Source organism: Sus scrofa, chromosome 6, assembly GCF_000003025.6.
Source record: "Sus scrofa isolate TJ Tabasco breed Duroc chromosome 6, Sscrofa11.1, whole genome shotgun sequence".
Lineage (NCBI taxonomy): Eukaryota > Metazoa > Chordata > Mammalia > Artiodactyla > Suidae > Sus > Sus scrofa.
The window spans coordinates 29,996,020-30,022,011 of record NC_010448.4 but is presented as its reverse complement, the minus strand read 5'-3'; the positions used below and the strand labels follow the sequence as shown (position 1 = coordinate 30,022,011).

The 25,992-nt window shown below is 41.6% G+C and overlaps 2 protein-coding genes and 1 long non-coding RNA gene across 3 annotated transcripts in view; 2 read left to right on the top strand and 1 right to left on the bottom strand.

Annotated features, from left to right (window-relative positions):
- The window catches only part of LPCAT2 (lysophosphatidylcholine acyltransferase 2), a 57,355-nt gene extending 34,847 nt beyond the window's left edge, over nucleotides 1-22,508 (top strand). Inside the window, exons 10-12 of the mRNA XM_005653254.3 lie at nucleotides 13,108-13,206; nucleotides 17,699-17,834; nucleotides 20,856-22,508. Coding sequence (XP_005653311.1) covers nucleotides 13,108-13,206; nucleotides 17,699-17,834; nucleotides 20,856-21,040 — 420 coding nt within the window. The 3' untranslated portion in view covers nucleotides 21,041-22,508. The remainder of the gene's footprint in view (nucleotides 1-13,107; nucleotides 13,207-17,698; nucleotides 17,835-20,855) is intronic.
- CAPNS2 (calpain small subunit 2) lies at nucleotides 5,128-10,503 on the top strand. The gene has a single exon (XM_013994625.2). The coding sequence runs from the start codon at nucleotides 5,491-5,493 to the stop codon at nucleotides 6,229-6,231; it is 741 nt and encodes a 246-aa protein (XP_013850079.1). The 5' UTR covers nucleotides 5,128-5,490; the 3' UTR covers nucleotides 6,232-10,503.
- Nucleotides 17,896-25,494, bottom strand: LOC106509436. The gene is made up of 3 exons (XR_002344581.1): nucleotides 25,037-25,494; nucleotides 24,626-24,819; nucleotides 17,896-18,595 (listed from the first exon to the last, which is right to left on the bottom strand). It is a non-coding gene; the product is annotated as an uncharacterized LOC106509436 (long non-coding RNA).

Sequence of the window (25,992 nt, the reverse complement as noted above, 5' to 3'; positions counted from 1 at the left end):
ATTTTTCATATTCATAATTCAGTTTTCAATACGAGATTTTTTTGCTAGCACTCTTGAAGGGATTTAAATACACTTAACAGGACTGAAGCCGCACTGGCTAAATAGAAACAGTTATAACACAGTCATTTTTAGTTAAAACAACATCTTGCAATGTCTGTGCGGCATCACTTCATTTCATTCTTCAGCGCTGTGTCACCAGGCAGAGCTGCATGCTCCCCTGCCAACAGTATCTTATACAGATTAGAGACAAAGCCTTCATCTTTGTTGCTGGCTTGACAACCTACCATGTTATCTGCTTCTTACCTCTTACAAGTGGCAAGTCATATCTTGTCCTCCCTTCACTTCTTGATACATTTAGCTTGTGTCCTATCTGACACACATCTCTGTAGCAGTATCTATATTCACTGATGACACAGCTGTCCTACAGGGGTCAGCAGACTTTTTCAGCAAAAAAACAGAGAGTAAATATTTTTGACTTTGTGGAACATCTGGTCCTATACTGTCAGTACAACAGGTACGACTGAATAAAAAAGTTAGTCCATTCCACTCAGAAAGATTTCTCTTTATTTCCAGTCACTTAAGGCACATAAGTGCCCTGTCGGAATTCTCAGCATGCGCAGAAAATCTACATAATGCAGCATCCTCCCTTCTCTGGCAGGAAAGGGCAAGCAGGGGTGCTTGTTACTATTGGCCTTCATGATTTTACACTTGAACTAATGCCAAGAACAGGGCAGACAGGAAGAACTTGGGATAAAGAAACGCATTCATTCCCCACAATGCGAAACAGTAATAAAAGATCTGCAGAAGTTGATAGTAGCCAAAGACGCTGGATTGTCAAAGTGCTGAGGTGTACACACACCCTTCCTGTCTAATATTTAAACAAAGCACATAGAAGAAGAACTAAGTACCAGTTAGAAGGCCGAAATGGGAAAAATCATGACAGTTTTCACATTTTTTTTACAGAATGGAAATAGTAACCCATCTATTTAAATGACGTTAGCCTGTGGTCTGTTGTGTGCATCATGGTTTTGGTAAAAAGAGTTCCTGCCAGTCTCTCTCCTCCGTGAAGGTGAGCGATATACTGCTAGTTAGGACTGGGGAGGATGTCAACAAGAAGTAGATTTGGTGAGAAAAAAGGTTCAGAAGTTCCCATTGTGGCTTAGCAGGTTATGAACCTGACTAGGATCCATGAGGATGCAGGTTCGATTCCCGGCCTCACTCAGTGGGTTAAGGATCTGGCGTTTGCCATGAGCTGCAATGTAGGTTGCAGACATGGCTCAGATTCTGAATTGCCATGGCTGTGGTGTAAGCTGGCAGCAGCACCTCCGATCTGACCCCTTGCCTGGGAACCTCCATGTGCCACGGGTGCGGCCCTAAAGAAAGAAAGATCTCTTTTAAATTAGATCAAGAACAATGGTCCTTTTAGCCCTCACTGCAATCCTTCAGTCCTTAAACTTTACCAGCATGCTTTGTTTTCTTCGGCTTAGGACATGTAGCAGGTGATGGTCAGCAAACAACAGCTGATGGACCAGAACCAGCTGATACCTGTTTGCATATAAAGCTTTACTGGGACACAGCCATTCCCATTTGTCTACCATACTGTCTATGGCTTCTCTCACAATACAGTGACAGCGACAGAGTTGCAACAAACAGTGAGGTCTGTTCTGTCCTTTACATTTCCAGTTCAGCTTTGATATGTACTATGGGATTTCAAAGCTCGTGTGGAAAGAACGCCTCTTGATTCCTATCTCAGTTAATCAGGAGTTGGTATATGACATCTACTCCAGAGCTCCTACGACATCCTCGGCAGAAGTCTGTGTAACTTTCTGAGTGGGCTAGATGAGCATTTCTGTTCCGCTGTGCAAGTCACCCTGGAAGTTCGCTGGTCCTCTATCTTTAACCATTTTCCTCTTCAGGTCTCAGGTTGAGTTAACTCCCTCCTGTATTCCATCATAATATTTTCCCTCCCTGAGTGTTGTTACACTAGAGATATCCGCTGAAGCATGAGAATTATATGCTTTCTTTTTGGCTTCTCATTGCTAGTCTACCTCAGCGAAACTTAGAGGAAACAAAAAGGAGACCACATCAATTCAAGCTTAATTTTTTTTATTGGGGCACGTGAGCAATTACTGGCCTCCTGCAAGGGCATAAGGAAGTAAAGAACAGGGCTTTGTAAAGAGCAAATTGTGTCTGACCAATTTAATTTCCTCCTATGACAGAGTGACAGTCCAAGATGATAAAGAGAAAGAGATAGATATTATCTATATGGACTCTGGAAAGGCTTTTGATTCCATCCAACATGACATTCTCATCAATAAATAAGTAAGGTCTGGTCCAGATCACACTGCAGTTAGGTGAAAGCCCCACTTGACAGAGAGGCTTGTGTGTCCTTCTGTGTTATTCTAGGCCTGCTTAAGCCTCCAGCCCCTCTTGGAGGAGCAACATACCTGATAGGTTGCCGGAATACTTTTGAAAACTAGACAGTATGTCAGAGTAAGGATAAGGGTGAGTAAGTGTGTCTTTAAAAGTTGTAGAACAAGACCAAAAAAAAAAAAAAAAAGATTACATTAAATTCATATATATCATCAAAATACTTGGGCACAAGAAGGAAACTCAATGCAAGTGAAGAATGAAGCATTCATGTAGAGTGTAGAATCCTGGAGAGTGCTGAGTCCTCCTTGTTAAAAACTAGTCCTATACTCCAGACTAGTCCTCTGGTCTAGAATAAAGAGTAGAGTAGAGACCTTCTGTCCATATAGATTTTCTTTTTTCTTTTTTTGACATTTTATATGATGGAATCATGCAATATATGGTCTCGTGTCTGGTTTGTCTCATTTAGCATAAGTTGCTGAGGTCCATCTATGTCATAGCATGTATCAGTAATGAATACTTTTCCTATTGCCAAATGGTACCCCATTGTATGAATATATCATGTTTTGTTTATTCATTCACAGGTTAGTGGATCTTTAGGTGGTTCCCACTTTGCGACTGTGATGTGTAGTGTTGGCTAATAGCGTCTGTGTGTCGCTATTAACTTTTTAAGTTCAGTAGCTCCTCCCTCTCAAGTTGGGGTTAAATTTTCCATTGACTGTGGCCACTTCCCGTAATCTTTCTCTCCAGATCTGGACAGTAGAGGTCCCCCAGACAGCAACCAAACTTGCTATTAATGGTCTAATAAATAGCCTTAGGGGGATTAAATACTCCAGAGAAAAAAAGGCTTGTTAATCTAATAACAGCCTTTTATTCTATGATGGCTTATGAGAAACTGTTAGCCAAATGCCCTCCATCCTCACAGAAAATAAATGAGAGGAATTGGATTTAAACTTCAGCAAAAAAACACTTCAGATGGGCCTAAGGAGGCACTTTTATATGGCAATGGATTGCAATATAATTAAAACAAAGCCCATATCCTTTCCTCAGAGAGAAGCTTGTATGAAAGGATTTAAATCTGTCTGAGGCCAGATGGCCCTTGGTGATACCCTAAAAGGAAGACAGTCCTTTCTTTTGTGGTGTGGCTTCTGTGCAGTTAAGGAAGACATTTAGCCTTTGGTGTTTGCAGAGACCATCTCATGGTGCCCAAGAGACCAGTTATTGGAGTTGTTGTGCCGGAAAACCAGTTAATGGGGAGTTTTACACAAACCACACTGGGTGTGGCAGAAAAGGAGACATAGCTCCAATGTCCTACACTAAGCACTGTCCCTCAGCTCCTTCTCTGTCTCTAATAATAGAATAACCATTGTTTAGAATTGTACAGTTTACAAAGTAATTTTACATTTAATCTCCTTTTGACTTTATATTTGAGCCATACTGTTCCCACAGTAACCTGTGAGATAGACTCTATTTAAACTGGCAGTTCAAATTTCACTCTAGCCTATTGAGCTAGTGGTCTATAGAGTTAATGCAATCCCTGTCAAAATCCCAACTTTTTTTTTTTTTTTTTTAGCAGAAGAAGGAAAATCTATCCTAAAATTCATACGGAATCTCTAGGTTAGATGCTGGATAGCCAAGGCAGTCTTGCAAAGGAACAAAATTGGAAGTCTTATACTTCCTGATTTTAAAACTTACTGCAAATCTACAGTAATCCAAATAGTGTGATACGCATAAAGACAGACACATAAACCAAAGGAATAGAATAGAGAGCCCAGAAATAAACCCGTGTGTGTGTGTATACAAATGACTTTCAACATGGGTGCCAAGACCATTCAATGGGGAAAGAACAGTCTTTTCAACAAATTGTGCTGAGAAAAAAAAAAAAAAGTGGTAAATTTTATGTTAGATGTATTTTACCATAATTTAAAACATTTAATTGAAAATTTTAAAAAACAAGATAACCAAAAAAGTATATGCTGTATGATTCCACTTATTTAAGGTTAAAAAAAAGCAAACCTGTGGTGTTAGAGGTCAGGATAATGGTTACCCTTAGGAGAGGAGAGTGATGAGGTGATGCTCTCTTTCTTGTTCTGGGAGTTATGACAGGGATGTAGACAGTTTGTGAAGTTATTTGAGCTATATACCATTGTGGTTTGTACAGTTTTTTATGTGAATGTTATACTTCAAAAAGATTCCAAAAAATATAAATCATGAACCCCATAGCAGACTACAGAATCAGAATCTCTGAGGACAGAACCTATGGACCCTGCATTTAAAAAATCCCCTTCCAAGTTTTTCTTAAGAACATTGGATGCTGGAAATCTTTGCTAAAGGAAGGGAATTTGGTAAATATTTTTCGAATGCCCAAGAATTCTTCAGTTGTACCCTAATAATAAATATTCCTTGGAAAAGAAATCATGGATATCCTTGAGTCATTTACCTTCTCCTGAACAAAAAACAAAAACTAATGGCACATGAGGAGTTCCTGTTGTGGCTCAGTGGGTTAAGAACCCAAGTAGTATCCATGCAGATGTTCCATCCCTGGCCTTGCTCAGTGGGTTAAAGATCTGGCTTGCCACAAGCTGCTTCGATCAGGTGTTGCTGTGGCACAGGCTGTGGCGTAGGCTCCGATTCGATCCCTAGTCTGGGAACTTCCGTATGCCGCAGGTGCACCCTAAAAATAAAAAATAAAAAAAATTAATGGCATATGGGAGTTCCCTTGTGGTGCAGCGGCACCAATCTGGCATTGTCACTGCAGCGGCTCAAGTTGTTGCTGTGGTGTGGGTTCCATCCCTAGCTCAGGAACTTCCTTTAAAAAATTTAATGGCATATAGAAATGTATAGTTTAATATACTACACTTAAAATATTTCTTCTAATTTGTTAGACATACTATAACAGGGATATTTTATTGAGGCCCTCTGAAAAACATCTGGTGCTAGGACCTAGTGGAATTTAGGCGACTTCAGTAGGAGGTGAAACACCACACCCGGGGGTGTGGTACTGTGCAGGCAGGCACAGAAAAGCCAGTTCTTCCACATTTAAGCTACTCAGACTTTCATCTCTCTCGTACTACCTCCAAGATTCCAGGAGCATTTACACTCGCTTAGGAAACCAAAAACATGTTTCTTGCAAAGGCTCTCTTGGAAGGGGCAGATCAAGGTCTCGGACAAGCTCTTGGAGGCCTTCTTGGAGGTGGCGGTCAGAGAAGAGGAGGAGGAAATATTGGAGGGATAGTTGGAGGAATTGTGAATTTTATCAGTGAGTCTGCAGCAGCTCAGTACACCCCGGAACCACCACCCACTCAGCAGCACTTCACCAACGTGGAGGCCAATGAAAGTGATGAAGTTAGGCGGTTTCGGCAGCAATTCGCACAGCTGGCTGGACCAGACATGGAGGTGGGTGCCACTGACCTGATGAATATTCTCAACAAAGTCCTTTCTAAGCACAAGGATCTGAAGTCTGACGGCTTTAGTCTTGACACCTGCCGGAGCATCGTGTCCGTTATGGACAGTGACACCACTGGGAAGCTGGGCTTCGAAGAATTTAAGTATCTCTGGAACAACATTAAGAAGTGGCAGTGCATTTATAAGCAATATGACAGGGACCAGTCCGGGTCTCTGGGAAGTTCTCAGGTGCGGGGGGCTCTGCAGGCAGCAGGCTTCCAGCTAAATGAACAACTTTACCAAACGATTATCCGCCGATATGCAGAAGAGGATGGAAGAATGGATTTTAACAGCTTCATCAGCTGCCTGGTCCGCCTGGATGCCATGTTTCGTGCCTTCAGATCCCTGGATAGAGATGCCGATGGCCTGATTCAGGTGTATATCCAAGAATGGCTTCAGCTGACCATGTATTCCTGAAGTGGACACTGAGTCAGGCCTCTCCTTAGAGGACAGACCTGTTGGAAGCCTAGCATGCTTTCTGCACGGTTGCAGATACCCTATCCAGAACTGTCCTTTCCTACCGAGCTCTTTCACAGTCCTACCTATTTCTGAATTTGTGCTGCTCTTTACCGCTTAATTAAAACAGGTTTTTCAGACAGAGGTATGTGGAATGATTGGACCGTGGGGACCTGCTGTATAGCACAGAGAACTCTACGCAATATTCTGTGAAAATGCATGCGGGAAAGAATCTGGGAGAATGGATGTGTGTGTATACTTGTGTAATTCAATCACCTTGCTATACAGCAGAAATTATCACAACATTGTAAATCAACTGTACGTCAATAAAACTTTAAAGAATGAAAAAAAAACCCAGATTTTTCAGGGAAAAAAATGTTCTGAATGGTTTGCATATCAGCTTTTTGAGATATGGGATTTATATGGACTCATATGTGTGACGCGGGGATGCAGGGCAGGGCTCTAATGAAGTAGAGTTTAATAGGTCATTGATTATTTGGTGAATGAATCCCAAAGAGCAGGAAATGTGTTGTTGTTAAGAATGCAATTTTGAAAAAAATCCTGGAATAAATCAAGAAAGCTCTCAGGAGATACATTTTTTTTTTTTCCTTTAAAAAGCTGAGGAGGAGGGAAATTCAAAATCTAAATCTGTTTTTCTCTTTATCACATCTGGTCTTTCCATTACATAAAAAAATAAAATAAAAAAAGGAAAGGTGTTTTCCTGGAAACCTATTTAACTCTATAGAAACAGGTTTGGAAATGTGAAATTAAGCAGTTTTATATAAAGGTAGTACTTTTTTTAAATGGTGGAGCAACTGTCTAAAATCTAGGCTTCTTTTGTCCTATTTCTCTAGTAAAATAAGCAAGTAACAGTTTTGTTTTGATATATTTGTAAAGAGGACCAGGGCGTTGGGAATGGAAGGATGTTCTTGTAGTTGAAATGTCTCTGGTTGCCTTAATGAATCAAAATAATCACTCCTACATGCACTTCACACAAAATCAGGCACGCCCAGCCGATGTGAGCCAGCTCTTGTCCTGTCTTGCCCTGCCTTGGAGCAAGGACTATGCTTTCATTCGTTTGAAAACTGCAGGCAGGGGGAAAAAAGTAAACAAAGAAAAAAGAAAAGAAAACATACAGAAATCATAATCAGTTATTTGCTATCTAAAGCAACAGAGAGATATGTAAATATTGCTGAGTCTATTGCAGTGGTTCTCAGCCCTGACTGTAGTTAAGAATCATCGGGCATACTGATAGCTGAGTCCCACTCCAAATGAGTTAAATAAGAATCTTTAGAGGTAGAACCCAGAGATGAGTATTTTTTCAAGCTCTTGGGCGATTCTGATGGCAACCGAGGTTGACAGCCACTGCTTTAAGTATTTTCCTTATCAGTCTCAGCTGAAAACTAAGAAGGCCCCGAAGGAGTCAGTGTTGCCAGCATCAGAAAGAAGGAAGATAGGAACATGGAGAAACTGCCACCCCAAAGCCGTGTTAGTTGTGCCTGTCTTGTGAATGGCCCTTGGTCTGGCTTTTTCATTTAGATTTAGGGGGCAATAAATAGAATCCAGAATCCTGGGCCCAGAGACTCAGCTAGAGAGGCTGCATTTGGAAGTGCTCCGTTCATCTGTCTGTTATTTAATTAGTTTCTACCCTTCCTGATTCTCTGGTTTTTAATGCGTTCCCTCTCTCCCAGTCTACCTTGGAGGATCACCCTGAGTGTGAAGATAAATCCTTCCTCTTTTGACTCATTTAGAGGCAAGTTGTAACTCTGGAAATGATGTAGCTGGCGTGTTAACAGCCCTCGGCTGCCTGTTAGGACACCCCAGTGAAATGAGGAGAGGCTGGCATTTGGGCCTCGTGCACACCATCATCACCATCATATAATATTTATGAAACACCACATGTGTGTAATTCCGAATTGAGCCAAGCACAGAGGTCACGTTCAAAGGGCTTACAATTTAAGCTTGGTCTTGGGAGCTCATTAAAACAGGTGCTGTTATATAAGAATAAGGCTGCTGCCAGAAACCACACATTAATATCAGGATCTCTGTTTTAGAATAAGGCCACTAATATGTTAGGAATAGTTGTAGTAATAGAGGCAGGAAAGGGGAAATCTGCCAAGATGCCTTTTAAGGTCTCAAGATATGAAGTTTATAATTTAACCTTTCTTTGTGATCGTTGGGGGAAAATGTAGCCCCACTTTTCTCCTTTCACTTCATTTTAATGTTTTTTGAAAGTTAAGACAGTTCTCTTTCTCTCTTACTAGAAATTAATTATTTCTCTTGCTCCTTAATTTAAGGGATTACTGACTTTTATGATTTTCTTCCTCCACACACAGGGAAAGACATCCTAAAGTTCTTTAAGTTTCTCTTTTGTTCTATTCTGAATTTGCAAAAAAATTGTACAGATAACTGTAGGTACTGGAATGGATCCCAGAAAATTTAGTCCAAAGTCTGGATTTTTCCAGGTAACCAAACCATCGGCATTTTGTAGAACCAATAGCCTAACGGGTGATTGAATTTCTTAGTTTCCATCCAGGGATTTTCTTTTCTTTCCTTTCCTTTTCTTTCTTTCTTTTTAGTTGATGTTTTAAAGGCACATTTTCCATATAAGAGGGAATATTTACCTGATAATTTTTTTAAAATTTTGCCTTTTCTACATGGAAGACGACTTATAGCCTAAGATGAAGGACTTTAACTCATATAATTCCATATCATTTTTAAATTTCTAGAAGCAAAACAGTATAGTAAGTTGAAAATAATAACTTTGTTTAAATGTGAAATTATATATCTACATTTTTAAATTTCAAAATATCCCATATGATTTTGAAAAACACCTTAATCATGATATGACCCATTGAATTCTATCAGCTAAAAACAGCAGGAAAAAGAACTATCTAGTCTGTACCTAAAAAATGGCAAAAGTCCAAAAAATATTCAAAAATTTTATATCATCTTAAAGGTCACTTTAAAGGTATTTTTTGAGTAATAGTGCATGTTTTTAAAAACTGTTTTATATATCAACCTCAGTCAGAAATTTCATTGGTAATATTGTACAAGTAACCGATAGTAGGGCCTTAAAATGTATTTGCAGACACTTCTGCAGGGCACTGATATTTAATGTACCTATTGATCGTGAAGTGCTTTCAGAATTACTTTTTTTAAATGTCTATTTTTAATGCTAAGTGGATTAAAACAATTTAATTCCTAGAAAATTGGTAATGCAATTATATAGGTAGGTAGAAAGATGCTCTTATTAAAAATATTGAGGAAGGAGAATACTTTATCCCTGACTCTCCCTGGATAACTGAGAATTTACTGAATTTGAATAATAGTAATATTCTTCCTGAGGAGTTCAGTTGGTTTTTAAAGGAAAGAACCACAGATTTGAAGTATAATTTTTTTGACCATGGAATGGATTTGAATTTGAAAAATTAAACAAGTGCATTTTGCTGTACAGCAGAAATTGACAGAACATTGTGTATCAACTATAATAAAAAATTTAAAAAAGATAAATGAGTGCATTTTGCTGTATACCTTTTTATTACCTATTTTTGAATATGTTTTATCAACTTACCTGCTTTAATTTGAATAATTGGGAGTGAAATTACCTAAATGTTAATTGTCATTATGGCAATAGCTAGCGAGTTTGGTGACCTGAAGTAAAACTTATATCTCAATTTTTTTCATTGTAAAAATGAAGACGTCGAAAGGATAACTTTTAAGATTCTTTCTAGTTCTAAATTTTATTATTCTGAATTTAGGACTTAATGTATTGTTTTATTAGTCTAATAAGAAAATCTCTCAAAATAATTTCCATGCCGCCTTTTTTCCTTTTCATTACTAAGATGAAAACTTACAAATAATTTCTCATGTGATTGATTATCAAGAGTTTGCTTTTAATTCTTTTGTCAGTCAAAACCATTCATTTAAAACTGTTAATGAAAATCAGGGGTCCAGAATATTGCCTTATTCTGTGATTAGCAATAATATTAAGGGTCTTTTACTTTTCTATTTCTCCATGTGAAAAATAAGTTAACATACTTGACCTGTATTGTACCCAGGATTCAGTAGTATAGACAAAAATTGGATGCCTTACAATAAATTCAAAGGAGGATTTCCAGTCATAGTACCTATGACTGTATCTTCAGTGTCCATAGATCATTTTTTTTGGCCACACCCATGGCATATGAAAGTGCCTGGGCCAGGGATTGAACCCACACCACAGCAGTGACCCGAGCCACAGCAGCAACAATGCTGGATTCTTAAGTTGCTTTGCCACAAGGGAACTCCCCTAGATCATTCTCTTTGTTTGTCTTTTTGTAGAGCCACACCAGGGGCAAATAGAAGTTCCCAGGGGTCAAATCAGAGCTGTAGCTGCCAGCTGCAGCCACAGCAATGTAGGATCCAAGCCGCAACTTCGACCTACACCACAGCTTATGGCAACATGAGTCCCCAACCCACTGAGTGAGGCCAGGGATCGAACCTGCATCCTCATGGATACTAGTTGGGTTTGATACCCAGGAGCCATAACTGGAACTTCTAGATCATTCTTATTGATTCTTCGGAACTTCTATTCAAGATTTTTATATTGTTTAGTGGAGAAAATCAATGGCAGAAGGAATGTACGTTTATTGAACATATATCCACAAGTCAATAAACTAACTGTTCAACCTCTAAGTCCTAATGGACCACAGCTGTCCATAGCACATAAGAAAATTGAATGGTGGCGGAACAAGAGAGGAAACGATATCCCTTAAAACTACCTTCCCTGAAGACTTCTGGGGTGATGAAAATGTTGTATATATTGGTGGTGATGCAGGTTACCCTGGTGTATACATTCTTTCAAAGAACATCTAAGTGTACCCTTAAAATGGATGCTTTTTATTAACCGTAGTTGATACCTCGATAAAATCGATTAAAGGAAAGGAAGATAACAGCCCTCACAGAGGCTGGTAACCAGACAAAAAATGGAAGTCAGATGAGCTGAGTTATTAATCTCAGGAAGAAACCCTGTTACTTTAGGGAAATCTTGAAACTTCTGTTTCTACCTTTTCTGGTGGGAAGTTGAAGATAAATCATTCCTTTTTAGTTCCCACCCTGTGGCAAGATAAAGTAATATAGGACCATGGTTCCTGACCTTTTGAGTTTTGGTTGCTTTGAGAAGGTGGCAGAAGCTTAAAAATTTTCTTCCTGGAAAAATGTACATACAGGAGTTCTCGTTGTAGCACAGCGGAAACAAATATGACTAGTAAGTAACCATGAGGTCGCAGGTTCAATCCCTGGCCTCACTCCATGGGTTAAGGATCCGGCGTTGCCAGTGAGCTGTGTTGTACCTCTCAGGCGTGGCTCAGATCTGGCATTGCTGTGGCTGTGGCATCGGCCGGCAGCTGCAGCTCTGATTGGACCCCTAGCCTGAGAACGTCCATATGCTGCAGGCGCAGTCCTAAAAAGCAAAAACTAAAATAAAAATTCAAAAAAAGAAAAATGTACATACAAAGAGGGCACGCCGTCTCAGGGGTTTCACGGCCTTCCTTTCAAGCGCATCTGGAAAACCCCAATGAGGAACACTCCCTGTGTGTCTGAAGGTGAACCCAATGTCGTAGGTAACGAAAAGATACCATCGTTTTTAGCACCTACCTGTGTGTTGCTAGGCAGTGGGAATACACTGTACACAAGGAAGGCAGTCCTGGTCTAGAGGAGCTCTTGAAGGTTGAAGCGTAGACACTTAGTCACAGTTGAAAATTACCCTCTTATCAATGCCAAACATCTGCAAACCTATCAAGGGCCAGACTAGCTTTGTTTATACTAGTTCCTAGTTTTATCAGGAACTCATCACCCGAGGGTCTTGCTGCCAAAATAATTCCACACCTGGAATTAAAATCATCGCACTTGCTGTTCTTTTCCTTTCTCCTCCTCCTCGCTCTCCTCCTCCGCTCTCCGTCTCACTTTTCCTTTCTCCTCGTCCCCTGTCCATCGCGTCAGTTCTCTCTTCTGTCTCTTCCTTCTGTCCTCCATCCCTCTCTGCCTCGCCGCTCTCTCCCTATCTTCCTCTTCCTTGAGCTGGCTCTTCTCTCTCCCCATTTCATCCTCTCGGTGTTCCCGTCTAGGTGAGGTGCCATGTGTAAGAAGAACTCTGCATTCAGTCAGTTTGGATGAGAATTAACACCCTTCTTTTCTGTTGCCATCATGAAACACCTGCTGAGGGGTATAGCTATTAACATCGTACAAATTAGGTTTAGTTTCCAGAGGCTTACATGTTCAGGATCCTCCAGAGCCTGGTATCACCCAGGGGGCTTGAAGCTGCTCAGGTTTGCTCAGTTTCTCCTGCTTTATTGCAGCTTGAGCCTGGGTAGAAAGAAAAGAAAAAGAAAAAGAATGTAGCTGTGATTATTGCCTCAATTTCCCTTTTCCTTTCCCTTCTATTTCCTACCAGCAGAGGGCCTCTAGGGACCCATCAATGTTGGCCACCATGGCAAGGCCACCATCCATGGGGGACGAAGCCTTCGGTCCCACCTAGGATGAAATCAGCCTGCTCCCCCAGGAGGCTCCCATCAGGGTTGAGCTCGAGAACCCACGCTGAGTGGCCGAGAGCCACTCTCAGTGCGCCTCTGTGAGAACGTGTTTATTGCTGCACAGAAATGCATTTTTCTTCTTTCCGAATTGGAAGTGGGTGGGCTGCTCGCTCGCTGTTCCACCGCAGCACGAACTTGTTTCCAAACAGGCTCAGTACTCAATAGTGTTGAGCAGCATGACGTGTCTGAATTTCACCCTGTGGGCCGTGATTAATAGTCATTCAACCAGTGGCCCTGCTAATTGATTTCTCCCATCCTTTCACAGAACCACGATGGCAGTATCGACTTCCGAGAGTACGTAATTGGCCTGGCTGTCTTGTGCAACCCTGCCAACACAGAGGAGATCATCCAGGTGGCATTTAAGGTACCGTCAGCCCCAGTGAAAGCATCTTGGCCCGTGTCATAAACAAGTGTTGACTCTAAGTGTATTATTTGAAAATCAATACATCTATTACAAGTGTTTATAGATCGGCTGTGACATGTACATGAGGGTAATGTGATTAAGACAATTGCTACTGAGAATAAAGAAAACACAAGTATCTGTTTAAGCAGAAAAAGTCTTTGGAAGCAGCCTCGTTAACAGCATCAAGATTGAAGAGCAGGTGATTTAATAAATGAGCTCAAAAATTGTTTCTTTTCAGCCTCCCCATTTTGAGGCCCCAAAGTAAGGTTTATAAATGAATTCCATCTGTCACTAGGCATCGTCATTCACCACGCAGAAAGTTCTGATCCATCCTTATTTCCTCACTCTGTGTGTCGGAGCTGTTTTAGGTGGTCTTTAACCTTTCTAAAAAAATTATATTGACATCCAGTTCATTTACAGTGTTTTGTTAATTTCTGCAGTGTAGCAAAGTGTTTCAGTTATACATATGCACCTGTTCATTCTTTTTCAGATTCTTTTTCCATATAGGTTATTACAGAATGTTGAGTAGAGTTTCCTGTGCTACAGAGCAGGTCCCCGTTGACCCTCCGTTCCACGCACAGTGGAGTCACAGTGGAGTGCGTGTGAGGTGGTCTTTTTCCGATGGTTTCTTTTGTTGTGGTGATGTCGAGTGGAACACAATCAGAAACGTCCCAAGTTTCCACCCTCTAATATCTTCCTGAATCACATATATGATGGCAGCAGTTTGCGGGGGCTGGAGGGCCAATGAATAAAATCCATGTCCCCAGTCCCCAGCAGAATGTAATAGAGGTTTGAATGATGAAAACTCAGATTCCGTTTATCACTTCCGTGTGCACAAAGAGAGGGAAGAATACATTCCCAAATTGTGTTTTGGTTCTTCTGAGATGAAAGTGCTTCATCTAATTAGTACTGGAGTGGGATGTTGCCTTCAGGATTCACATCTTACATGGTCTGCTCTCAAGTAGAATAAAAACCCCATCTCCCTACGTGTCTGACCAAGCTTTTGACTCTTATCATTTAGCCCCTTGAGTCGCTGCCTCATCCGCCGTGACAGCTGAGGACCTTCCCTATGCCTCTTTCCTACTCGTATTTCTTCCTGGTTTTCTCTGAGAAGAACATCCCACTGTGTCCTCAACAAGTGTTTGCCCCTCTATCATCTAGAAAAACTCTTTTCCTCCCTTTCTCACTTAGAGGGGTCTCAGAGGCCACCGCGGATGGCCTAGGGAAGTTCCATACGTCCTGTCATTGACAGAGGAGTCCCCAGGTTGACTTTTTTATTTCAGATTGGTTTAAATGGAGTTAACTGCTCAGCTTATAAAGGACCTAAGAGGTTGATGCTTAGCAGATGGTCACAAGGCAAGGGCCAGAACTCTGTCCAAGCTGAAAATTTTTGGCTTTTACAGACTTATTCATCTTCGAACCTAAAATTATACAGATAGCTAACTTATTCCGATCCAGACATTGCTGTTTCTGTTCCGGGATTCTCTCGTGTGATTATAAGTTCAGCTGGGCAAGTGGTCACTTTGGGTTTACCAATGAAAGGCCTGATAGAAATGTTGGCCCTTAATCATGGTAATTACTGTTTTTAGAGAAGTCCTGAGATTTTTTTCTCTAGCCTAGACTTTGGTTTGGGCAGGGGAGTAGGGAGAGGAAAAGAGAACCTAAAACTGTAATTAGCTCTATTTTCAGGAAGGCAAGTGTCATGCTTTACATTGGTTATTTCTTTAATCTTCTCGGGGCGTTTGGTGTTTTTGAAAATTATTTGGCATGCTTCTGTTTTTCATTTAGTAGTATCCCTGTGGATCTATACAGGATCCGTTCACATCCTTTTATCTGGGTGACACTTTACTGTCCACTTCCCATCCTCACTCGTGTTCCATCACCATGGTGACCTTTAGAGGCAGAATATTAGTCCATGTTCTTCAGTTGAAGCAACAGGCCGAGACTCTGGCTGAGGAATCAGTTGTGAGGACAGCAGGCAGGCTCCCAGCTGTGGGGACTGCTCTGTACCTCCCTCGGGCACTGCAGGTAGAGTGAGCAAACCCCAACTGTGTTCATCCTTCAGATTCCAGGCAGGTTCCGAATGGCCTTGGACCACGGGCCTGCTAGGAGAGACAGGATGTCTGGATTGCGAGGCCCACAGCATTCTGTGCCCTGGGCAGATGTCAGTTCCTATTGTCAGAGGAAAGAGCATGGGATTTACCTTCCCTCTGGGAACTTTGTAGCAGGGAGACTACTGGGAGCCATGAGGAATTGAAAGACATGGAGGGATTTTTGTGAGGACAGCAAGCGGGGCAGCTGTGCCGAAGGACAGCTGGAGAGGAAGTAAAAGTGCCCGGATGGAGGCGTGATGAGAACTTAGACAAGAGAGCCACCAAAGCACCAAGTGAGGCAGGCGTCTAGACCGTTAGGTGAGTTGGTGAGAACTGTTGTAAGAATGGAAGACTTGGAGTTCCCATGGTGGCGCAGTGGTTAACGAATCCGACTAGGAACCATGAGGTTGCGGGTTCGGTCCCTGCCCTTGCTCAGTGGGTTAACAATCTGGCGTTGCCGTGAGCTGTGGTGTAGGTTGCAGACGCGGCTCGGATCCCGCGTTGCTGTGGCTCTGGCGTAGGCTGGTGGCTACAGCTCCGATTCAACCCCTAGCCTGGGAACCTCCATATGCCGTGGGAGCGGCCCAAGAAATGGCAAAAAGACAAAAAAAAAAAAAAAAAAAAAAAAAAAAAAAGAATGGAAGACTTTTAAAGAAAACTTAGAGGGAGGTTGGGACTGAATCCTGGCGGTTACTGTCCAAGCCCCATAAAGAACCCTGGGGCTACTGTTGATGGAAACAAATGCTAATTCGCTTTGCATTTGCCAGGTATCTGAGTGTTCATTTAGGGGCTGAGTGCTAGAAAATGGACTAGAAGTCCCTGCCTTCTCATCTGGGGCATCTGTTTTTCTCCTCCCTCCCTAGACAACAGTATTCAGTATTTGCTTGCTGTTCTTATGATTATCGCACCTTATCCTCTGCCTGGGTTTTTGTTTTTGTTTTTTTTTTTTTTTTTTCTTTTTAGAGCTGCGCCCGAGGCATGTGGAGGTTCCCAGGCTAGGGGTCCAATCGGAGCTACAGCTGCCAGCTCACGGCAACACTGGATCCTTAACCCACTGAGCAAGGCTGGGGATTGAACCTGCAACCTCATGGTTCCTAGTCGGATTCGTTTCCCCTGAGCCACAAAGGGAACTCCCCCTCTGCCTGGTTTTGATTGTGTATTTGATCAAAAGTGGATACCTTAACAGCAGGGACTTGGGATATTATCTGCCTGGATGTGGGTGTCAGCTGGACTACTTACTGACACTCTGTGTGACCTCGGGAAAGTTACCTGACTTCCTTGTCCTCAGCTTTCTCATCTATGAGATAGGTCTAAAAACCCTACCTCCCTTACATAGGACTGTTGGTAGGGTTAAGTGAGTTAATACACGTAAAGTGATTTGAACACGTTATCAGCGCCTGCAAAGAATCAGTGCTTGTATCATTAAAAAATGTTGATAGGTGTTCCCATCATGGGTCAGTGGTCATGAACCTGACTAGGATCCATGAGGATGCGAATTCGATTCCTGGCCTTGCTCAGGGGGCTAAGGATCTGGCGTTGCCGTGAGCTGTGATGTAGGTCGCAGATGCTGCTCCGCTCCTTCCTTGTGGGTGCAGCTCTAAAAAAAAAAGGAAAGAAAGAGAGAAAGAAAGAAAGAAAGAAAGAGAGAGAGAAAGAGAGAGAAAGAGAGAAAGAAAGAAAGAAAGAAAGAGAGAGAGAGAGAAAGAGAGAAAGAGAGAGAGAGAGAGAGAAAGAGAGAGAGAGAAAGAGAGAGAGAGAAAGAGAGAGAGAGAGAGAGAGAGAGAGAGAGAGAGAGAGAAAGAAAGAGAGAAAGAAGAAAGAGAGAAAGAGAGAAAGAGAGAAAGAGAGAAAGAGAGAAAGAAAGAAAGAAAGAAAGAAAGAAAGAAAGAAAGAAAGAAAGAAAAGAAAAGAAAAGAAAAATGTTGATATCCTGGAGAGGGTTTTGTTGTTGTTGTTGTTTTGTCTTTTTAGGGCTGCACCAACAGCGTTTGGAAGTTCCCAGCCTAGGGGTCAAATCGGAGCTGCAGCTGCCAGCCGTAAACAGCCACAGCAACTTGGGACCCAAGCCATGGGTCCCAAGGACTGTTGGTAGGGTTAAGTGAGTTAATACACGTAAAGTGATTTGAACACGTTATCAGCGCCTGCAAAGAATCAGTGCTTGTATCATTAAAAAATGTTGATAGGTGACCTCCACCACAGCGCACTGCAATGCCGGATCCTTAACTCACTGAGCAAGATCAGGGTTCAAACCCACATCTTCATGGAGACTAGTCGGGTGCATTACGGGACTAATGCCACAATGGGAACTCCCTAGAGGAGCTCATTCTTACGTGTTATTTGTTATTTTCTTTTTCCTTCAGCTCTTTGATGTGGATGAAGACGGCTTCATAACAGAGGAGGAGTTCTCCACCATTCTGCAGGCTTCCCTTGGGGTGCCCGACCTGGAGGTTTCCGGTCTCTTCAAGGAAATAGCCCGGGGGGATTCTATTTCTTATGGTGAGCTGGCAGTTTGGCTCCTGAAGTGTAAGGAGGACATCTGAACTGTGCCTGACCCTCATACGAGAATGTTGTTTCCCTCCACTATTAACCGTAGAGATAACGGTAGCGATGATGGTGATGGTAGCATCAGGAGCCGTGGTGTAATGCTAGAAACTAATCATTGAGGACTTCGCATATGCTCAGCACTCTTCAAACATTTTATATATACTCACTCATTTCATCTTTACAGCAAGCCTATTTAACCAGTGTCCTTCATTACTCTTACGTTACTGAGATAGAGCGAATTTAAGTGACTTACCTAAGATCATCCGGCGAGAGAATATCAGAGTTGTCACCACGGTAGAGGGATGTGCACTATCCACTGACGGGGCCTGCCAGTGGCCTAGACGAGCTTTCATGTTCACTCTCTCCTGTCTGGGTGATGCACCTGTGTGAGGGCGAGTCTCAGAGGCAGACCTGGCAGCCAAGGGGCCAATCCGTCCGCCAGCGGCCAGCCTTTGTCCTGCTGGCTGGAGTCCACACATCAAAAGAAGTCCCCAAGGGCTGCAGGGATGGCCCGTCCGTCTCCACGTGTTTCACAGTGTCCTTGGGAAGCAACTTCAGCCTCGAGGCCTGGGCGGGGGTGTCCCCGCCTTAGCTTTGATGTGGTCGAGGGCTTCGGCGTGCCTTATCGTCCCCAGTCTTCTCCCACGGGCTGGAGGGGCGTTCCTCTTGAATGCCCTCTTCCTTCTGGTGTTCAAAGAGCTCCAGCCTGATAACTTTCATGGGATAAGGGAATTAGATCACATACTTCTCTTATGCTCTGTTTTTAATTACTGTCATCTTGGTTGCCCTTTATTCTGTTTTAGGTAATGAAGTGCCTTGGGCCCTCTCTATTGAGTTCATTAAAAAAGAAAAAGGAAAGAAAGGATAAAATGGAAAGTAAATACTGATATAAAACTTAGGAGCCATAAACTTCACGCATACTAATTCTCTGACCATTTCCCTTACATAATTAAGACTGTCTAGGAGTTCCCCTCGTGGCACAGTGGTTAACAAATCCCACTAAGAATCATGAGGTTGCGGGTTCAATCCCTGGCCTTGCTCAGTGGGTTAAGGATCCGGCGTTGCCATGAGCTGTGGTGTACATCGCAGATGCGGCTCAGATCCCGAGTTGCTGTGGCTGTGGCTCAGGCCGGTGGCTACAGCTCCGATTCGACCCCTAGCCTGGGAACCTCCATATGCTGCAGGAGTGGCCCAAGAAATGGCAAAAAGACAAAAAAAAAAAAAAAAAAAAAAGACTGTCTATTACTCTAGACTACCAAGTTTTGAAAAATTATTTGGAATAACTCTTTCTTTTTTCTTTTTCTTTTTGTCTTTTTAGGGCCGCACCTGCAGCATATGGAGGTTCCCAGGGTAAGGGCTGAATCAGAGCTATAGCTGGTGGCCTACGCCACAGTCACAGCAACGATGGATCCTTAAGTCACTGAACAAGGCCAGGGATTGAACCTGTGTCCTCATAGATACTAGTCAGATTTGTTTCCACTGAGCCACGATGGGAACACCAGATTTTTTTTTTTAATGAATGGATAGAAATAGGATATTGAGTTAAAAGCCTTTTATTATAGAGAAATAGCAAGCTGATTCAAAGGCCAGGCTCCTTTTGTTATATAAGCTCAATAAAATTTTCTTCATCCAAACAGAAGAGAGAGAAATGAGCATTATATTTCAGAAACTCCAGGTTATTGGAGTCTTGAGGTTCCAATGCTAAAGGTTAATTCAGTAATACTCTGCCTCAGTTCGCACATCTAAAGCACCTCAGATAAAAGAAGCCCACTACTCAGGGGTCTTGTGATATGATTATTATATATTATACACTCTACTTGCCCTTGTTAATCATAAGTCAGGGCTCAGCATTTCAAGACGGTTTGACGGTTTCTTTCTTTCTTTTTTGTCTTTTGCTTTTGTCTTTTTAGGGCTGCACCCATGGCATATGGAGGTTCCCAGGCTAGGGGTCAAATCAGAGCTGTAGTCGCCGGCCTACGCCACAGCCACAGCAACACCAGATCCCAGCTGTGTCTGCGGCCAACATCATAGCTCATGATAATGCTGGATCCTTAACCCACTGAGCAAGGCCAGGGATCGAACCTGTGTCCTCATGGATACTAGTCGGGTTCATTACTGCTGAGCCACAATGGGAACTCCAAGACGGTCTATTTCCAAACCAGAGTTAAAGGTTGAAATAGTTTTTAAAGTCAGTCCTAGAAAGTCTTAGGTAATAAAAATGCTTTAACATGTTTTATTACAAAAATAATAAAAATACATAAAACCGAATAAAACATAAACCCAGAGCTTAATAAAATTTTATAAATGAACACTTGTGTATCTACCACCCAGGTCAAGAAATAGAGCTTTTCAAGAACTCTCCCGCTTTGCGTCCCTTCCAATACAAGCGCTTCCTCTGTCTTCAAGGAGGGACCCGACCGAAAAGGGGAAAAAAAAAGTACACATCCTCCAGTATATTTTAGTTTTGCCTAAGTTTTTGAACTTTATGTAATGGACCCATACAACACGTGTTCTTTTGTATCTGGCCTTTTTTTCATTCCACATTATGGTTTTAGGATTCACCCACACTGTTCCAACGCAGCTGTTCATTCATTTTTATTGCTGTGTAGCGTTCTGGTCCATGGATATGCCATGATTTATTTGTCCATTTCAAAGATTGACAAACATTTGAGTTGTTTCCATTTTTCACCTGTTACAAGTGACATTGCTGTGCACATGCTCATCCTGTCTTGCAGAGCACAGTATGTCCAGGTTTCTCTAGCTTACATACCTTGCAATAGAGTATACATGTCTTCAGTGTGACCAGGTCATGGAAAAAAACATTGTCTTCCAAAGCAGTTGTAAAATTTACGAGAGTTGAGTAATGGAATTCTTAATAATAATTGTAGTATTCAGATCATATGTTAATCTGCATCGTGCCAAATGAAGATTCACCTCAATTTATGGGATTTTTGTGTTTTTCTTCTCTTTTAGAGGAATTTAAAAGTTTTGCCCTAAAGCATCCAGAATATGCTAAGATATTTACAACCTACTTAGACCTCCAGACATGCCATGTGTTTTCATTACCAAAAGAAGCCCAAGCAACGCCCTCGGTCATGAGTAATAAAGTCAGTCCTGAAAGTCATGAAGAGAGTCCCTCAGACAAAAAAGACGACTGAAAGCACATGATCCTAATAAGGAAAATGCAGTGGCTTTTACATGAAATTGTGCAGTTATGGATCGATAGTATTTTATTTGTGATTACTGAGGAAAGATGATGTTTAAAATGGAAAGCTTTTTTATAAAAGTGGTGGTCTTATTAAAGTGCTTTTATTCACGTGTGTGTATCAAATAATATTCCTTTTCTTTTACACTGTATTTTGCTGTATGGATTGACTTACTGGAGATAAACATGTTTTCTGGGTTTTCTGGGTTAATTTGCATATACAAATGAATAAAATGGTCTCCCCAATTGACCGATTAGTCAACACTGTAAAAAGTTTCAAAAGCATAGACACTTTTTAATCTACTCTCCTCTAAAGAAATAAAGTTGGAGTCTGTTAGCACGAATCCCTTCCCATTCTGGAGATAAGAATGAAGAATCCGAGGAATGGTGCAGAATTTTATACCTTTAACACCACAGATTTTTCTTCGGATTGCATCTCAGTTTCTTGGATCACTGAATATGAGGGAATTGGAAGGAGAGCTCCGCTAATTAGATGAGACTTCGTAAAAACTCATCTTCTCGAGCATGCATTCCTTTTGCAGATTCCCTTAACCACTTGTTAAGGAAATCATACCCTTTCGCATGATCTACAGATTTAGTAAAGACAACAACTATGGCCAAAGGCTATGTGGGAATTGCCTTATTGAAGGTAACATTAATTGCCTAATGAGAAAATAAATTGTTTGCCACAGACTTTAGTTTAATTTGAGTTGGGTAGTTGAGAATGTAGCACTTGCCCAGTAAATGTATCAGATTTGCTTGCTTTATATAATATTAGAATTAATCTATTCTACCATAGATTAGAGTTTTATTTTATTAATCGTCCTCTCAAATTTTAGCACTTGCCTGAAATATCTACAGGGAAAATACAAAAGATTCCAAAGTATCACCCAGCTAGGGAATCCAAAAATCTGCTTTATTAATGCAAGACCACAATTTAACCCCCGGGCAGGAATTTAACAGTGATCTTTTTTCCTTTGGGTTAAGCAATAAGTTCCTTCAAGCACCATTTTATTAGACATCATGCATGCTTACTAGAAAGTTTCATCCTTAAGTATATACGTATAATTGTTTACTTTTTACATGTCTTAAAGCTATTTAGACAAAACATTGAATGAGCTGAAAACAACTGCTTCAGTAATTAGGAAAGTACGTCTTTATAATGTTGTCTGTCATATGCAATTGAATGTATGTAATACTCAGGTACCATGATTTTTTTTACCATAGAAAAGCCATATTAATCCCATTAGTCATGACAAGTAGCATTTTAAATTAAAAGCTTTCTATGAGGCTCTTGAAAGTGATCCCATTGTTTTCCTGTTTTAAAATAATATTTTATGCTCTTTAATTCCACTTCTGCCAATGTAATGTTTCCATTTTGTTACTGAATAAATAAACTTGGTACATAAAATTCTTGGCAATTAAGAATTCTGGTTTTTCCATTTTGCCTCAAATGTAATACACCTTTTTAATATCATGGTTTGAATGTAAGTTTGCATATTTATGAATGTGATTTACGATTAATCATTTTTGTTTGCATTTAAGCCTTATGAAATGTCAGATATAATTTTACTCTAATGAAAGACTCAAGTTTTGTAGCCAAAGCAGCAATAGTTAGTATTCCTAAAGAAGTTGACTTTTGGAATTCCCGCTGTGGCACAGTGGGTTAAGGATCTGGCCTTGTCTCTGCAGCAGCATGGGTTCAATCCCCAGCCTAGTGCAGTGGGCTAAGGATCCAACATTGCTGCAACTGTGGCATAGGTCACAGCTGCAGTTCGGATTCCATCCCTGGCCCAGGAACTTTGATATGCTGCAAGTGTGGCAAAAAAAAAAAGAAGTTGATTTTTGACTGGTGGTGTAATAATGTAAGTCTACTATTATCAACAGGCCTCTACTTCTATGCCATCTAAAAGATTTCCTTCAAAGAGGCTTTCCTCCTCTTAGAATGTAAAGACTGATTTCAAAGAGTAACGTCATTTTTTCAAATTATTGTATGAAACCATAGTGCATTTATCTGATTTAATTAAATTTAATTCCTTACTTTAAACTCAGATAAAAGCCTCTTTGAAGGAAATTTTTGTTTAGATGTGCCCGTGGCATGTGGAAATTCCTGGACCACGGATCAAACCCATGTCACAGCAGCAATCTGAGCCATTGCAGTGACAATGCCAGATCCTTAACCCACTCACTGTAAGGAAACTCCCATTTAATATAACTTGTTTCTAGGTCATCATTCTCTTAAACCAAATTTCTCAGGTGTCTCTGTAATGTCCAGCATGTTCTAATTTATTAATTGTCTCCATTATGTTTTGGCCCAGCTTGCTATTTTCTCTAACATGTTAACTTTTATCATTTTCTCATGGTTCTTATAAAAGAATCAATGCATATTAGAAAAGAAAAAAAGTAAATAAACAGAAAACAATCATATAAGTAAACCACCACCCTAAGTCAACTGTTTTTAATTTTTAACCTATTTTATTTCACCCTTTTTTCTAGATATTCTAAGATAGTCTCAAGATAACAATATGTGGTGCTTACAGCCTTCTTTTTCTTTTCTTTCTTTCTTTCTTTCTTTCTTTTTTTTTTTTTTTTGGTCTTTTTAGAGCTGCATCCAAGGGCATATGGAGGTTCCCAGGCTAGGGCTCAAATCAGAGCTGTAAGCTGTTAGCCTACACCACAGCCACAGCAACTTGGGATCTGAACCGCATCTGCAATTTTGAGTTGAGTTGTTCTGCTAGACTTTTTTTTTTTTTTTTTTTTTTTTTGTCTTTTTAGGGCCACACCCGAAGCATATGGAAGTTCCCAGGCTAGGGTTCTAATCGAAGCTATAGCTACTGGCCTACACCACAGCCACAGCAACACCAGATCCAAGCTGAGTCTGAGACCTACACCACAGCTCACAGCAACGCCAAATCCTTAACCCACTCAGTAAGGCCAGGGATCGAACCCACAACCTCATGGCTCCTAGTCGGATTCGTTTCCACTGCGCCAGGGTGGGAACTCCAGCAAATTTTTTTTTTTTTTTTTTTTTTTTAGGGGCACACCCACAGTTTATGGATGTTCCCAGGCTAGGGGTCCAATCAGAGTTGTAGCTGCCAGCCTACGCCACAGCCACAGCCATAGCAACACAGGATTTGAGCCGCTTCTGTGACCTACATACACCACAGCTCCCAGCAATGCCAGATCCTTAATGCATTGAGTGAGGCCAGGGATCAAACCTTTGTCTTCATAGATACTAGTTGGGTTAGTTACCACTGAGCAACGATGCCAGTTTCGAGAGATCTGAAGTCAGCTTACTGGTACTTTAGGTTTCTAGTTACATATAATTTAAACAAAGAGCTGAAGTGTCACTGAGAAAAGTGAAAGTGCTTTTTTTTCAGGATTTCTATGTTTTGTTCCTTCGCCAAGAAGAAATTTTTAAATAAATAAAAAGAAATTGTCATCATGGCTTTGGAGAAAGCTGATGAGACACGGGATGGGAAAAGGCTTGGGATGCTAACGGGGTCCACCTAAGGGTAGAAGTGGTACTACGGCCTACCTTGAATGAGGACTCCCTTGGCTCCGATTCCTCACGTGGCAGCCCTTGAGCCACATCAAAGGCCCATACTTCCTCAGCTACTATCCGTGCATTTACGGATGAGTTCTTGCAGAGGTTCCCCGGCCCCAGCACATTGACAGCCATGATGTCTGGGACCCTGGGATGAAGCCAGCACGCAGAGGGGAGACCGTGGTCTGCAGGTGAGAGGAAAAGCCTTGCTTATTCCCAGAGAGCTTGATCAGGCTTGGGGCCAGGGCTTCCATGCACATCTGGACAGCATGGGGGACGTGGGCACTTCCACATGTTGCAGAAAAGGCTACAGAGGGCGGCCACTTGGGAAAGAATCCAGGAGGGTCCCGTCCTAGAGCTCAAGGCTCCCACATCCCACTCTCCATTTTTGCCTCAACTCACCTTCCTCTCAGCAGGCCCATAAGGCAGGGGGAAGTGGCACGGCGAGGATACTTAGGTTTTGACCCGCTGTATTCATCCTCTGACTTCCTGTTACATGCCTTATCCATGCTGGGACTCAGTTTCCTCATCTGCAAAATGGGGATATTCCTTCATATACGTAATGTCATTGAGACTTTGTGAGTCAGTTCAGACCAAACGTGTGTGTGTGTGTGTGTGTGTGTGTGTGAGAGAGAGAGAGAGAGAAAGAGAGAGAGAGAGAGTTTGCATGTGAGAGAGACAGAGACAAAGGCAGAATGAGAGCAAGAGAAAAGCCTACAAGGTGTAACATCTGGTGCAAATATTTCCTTGAAAGCTGACATTATTGCCTGAGCTTTGGGAAATCTGGAGTGTCAGGTGGATATAATCTGATATTTTTCTCTCGGGGATCTCAGAGCTCAGCAGAGATCTCTTTTTTTTTTTTTTTTTTTTTTTTTTTTTCAGCAGAGATCTTGCCTAGGTTGTCCTCATGCCCTGGGAACCCATTTTGCAGATGAATGGAGAGAGACAGAGGTCAGACCAGGAAGAGATGGGTGTGCATTCTCCATCCAAACAGCAGCCAAGGAGAAGTAGAAAGAAGAGACGCTCTTTGATCTCACGTTAAGAGACAGCTCTTAATACAGGTTGGATGGATGGTGGGGATACTGAGTGCTTGCTCCCTGCCGGGTACTCAACATCCTATTAACAACTTCCAATGAGTATAAATTCCTCTCCTTAGAACAAGCTTGCTTTTCAGTCTTGTCAGGAGTTCTCTTGTGGTACAGCTTGTTAAGGATCCGGCATTGTAACTGCAGCGGCCTGAGTCACTGTTATGGTTGTGCGTTCGATCCCTGACCTAGGAACTTCCACATGACACAAGTGTAGCCAACCACACACACACACAGACCAACAATAACAAAAAATGACAAAAAACAAAGGGA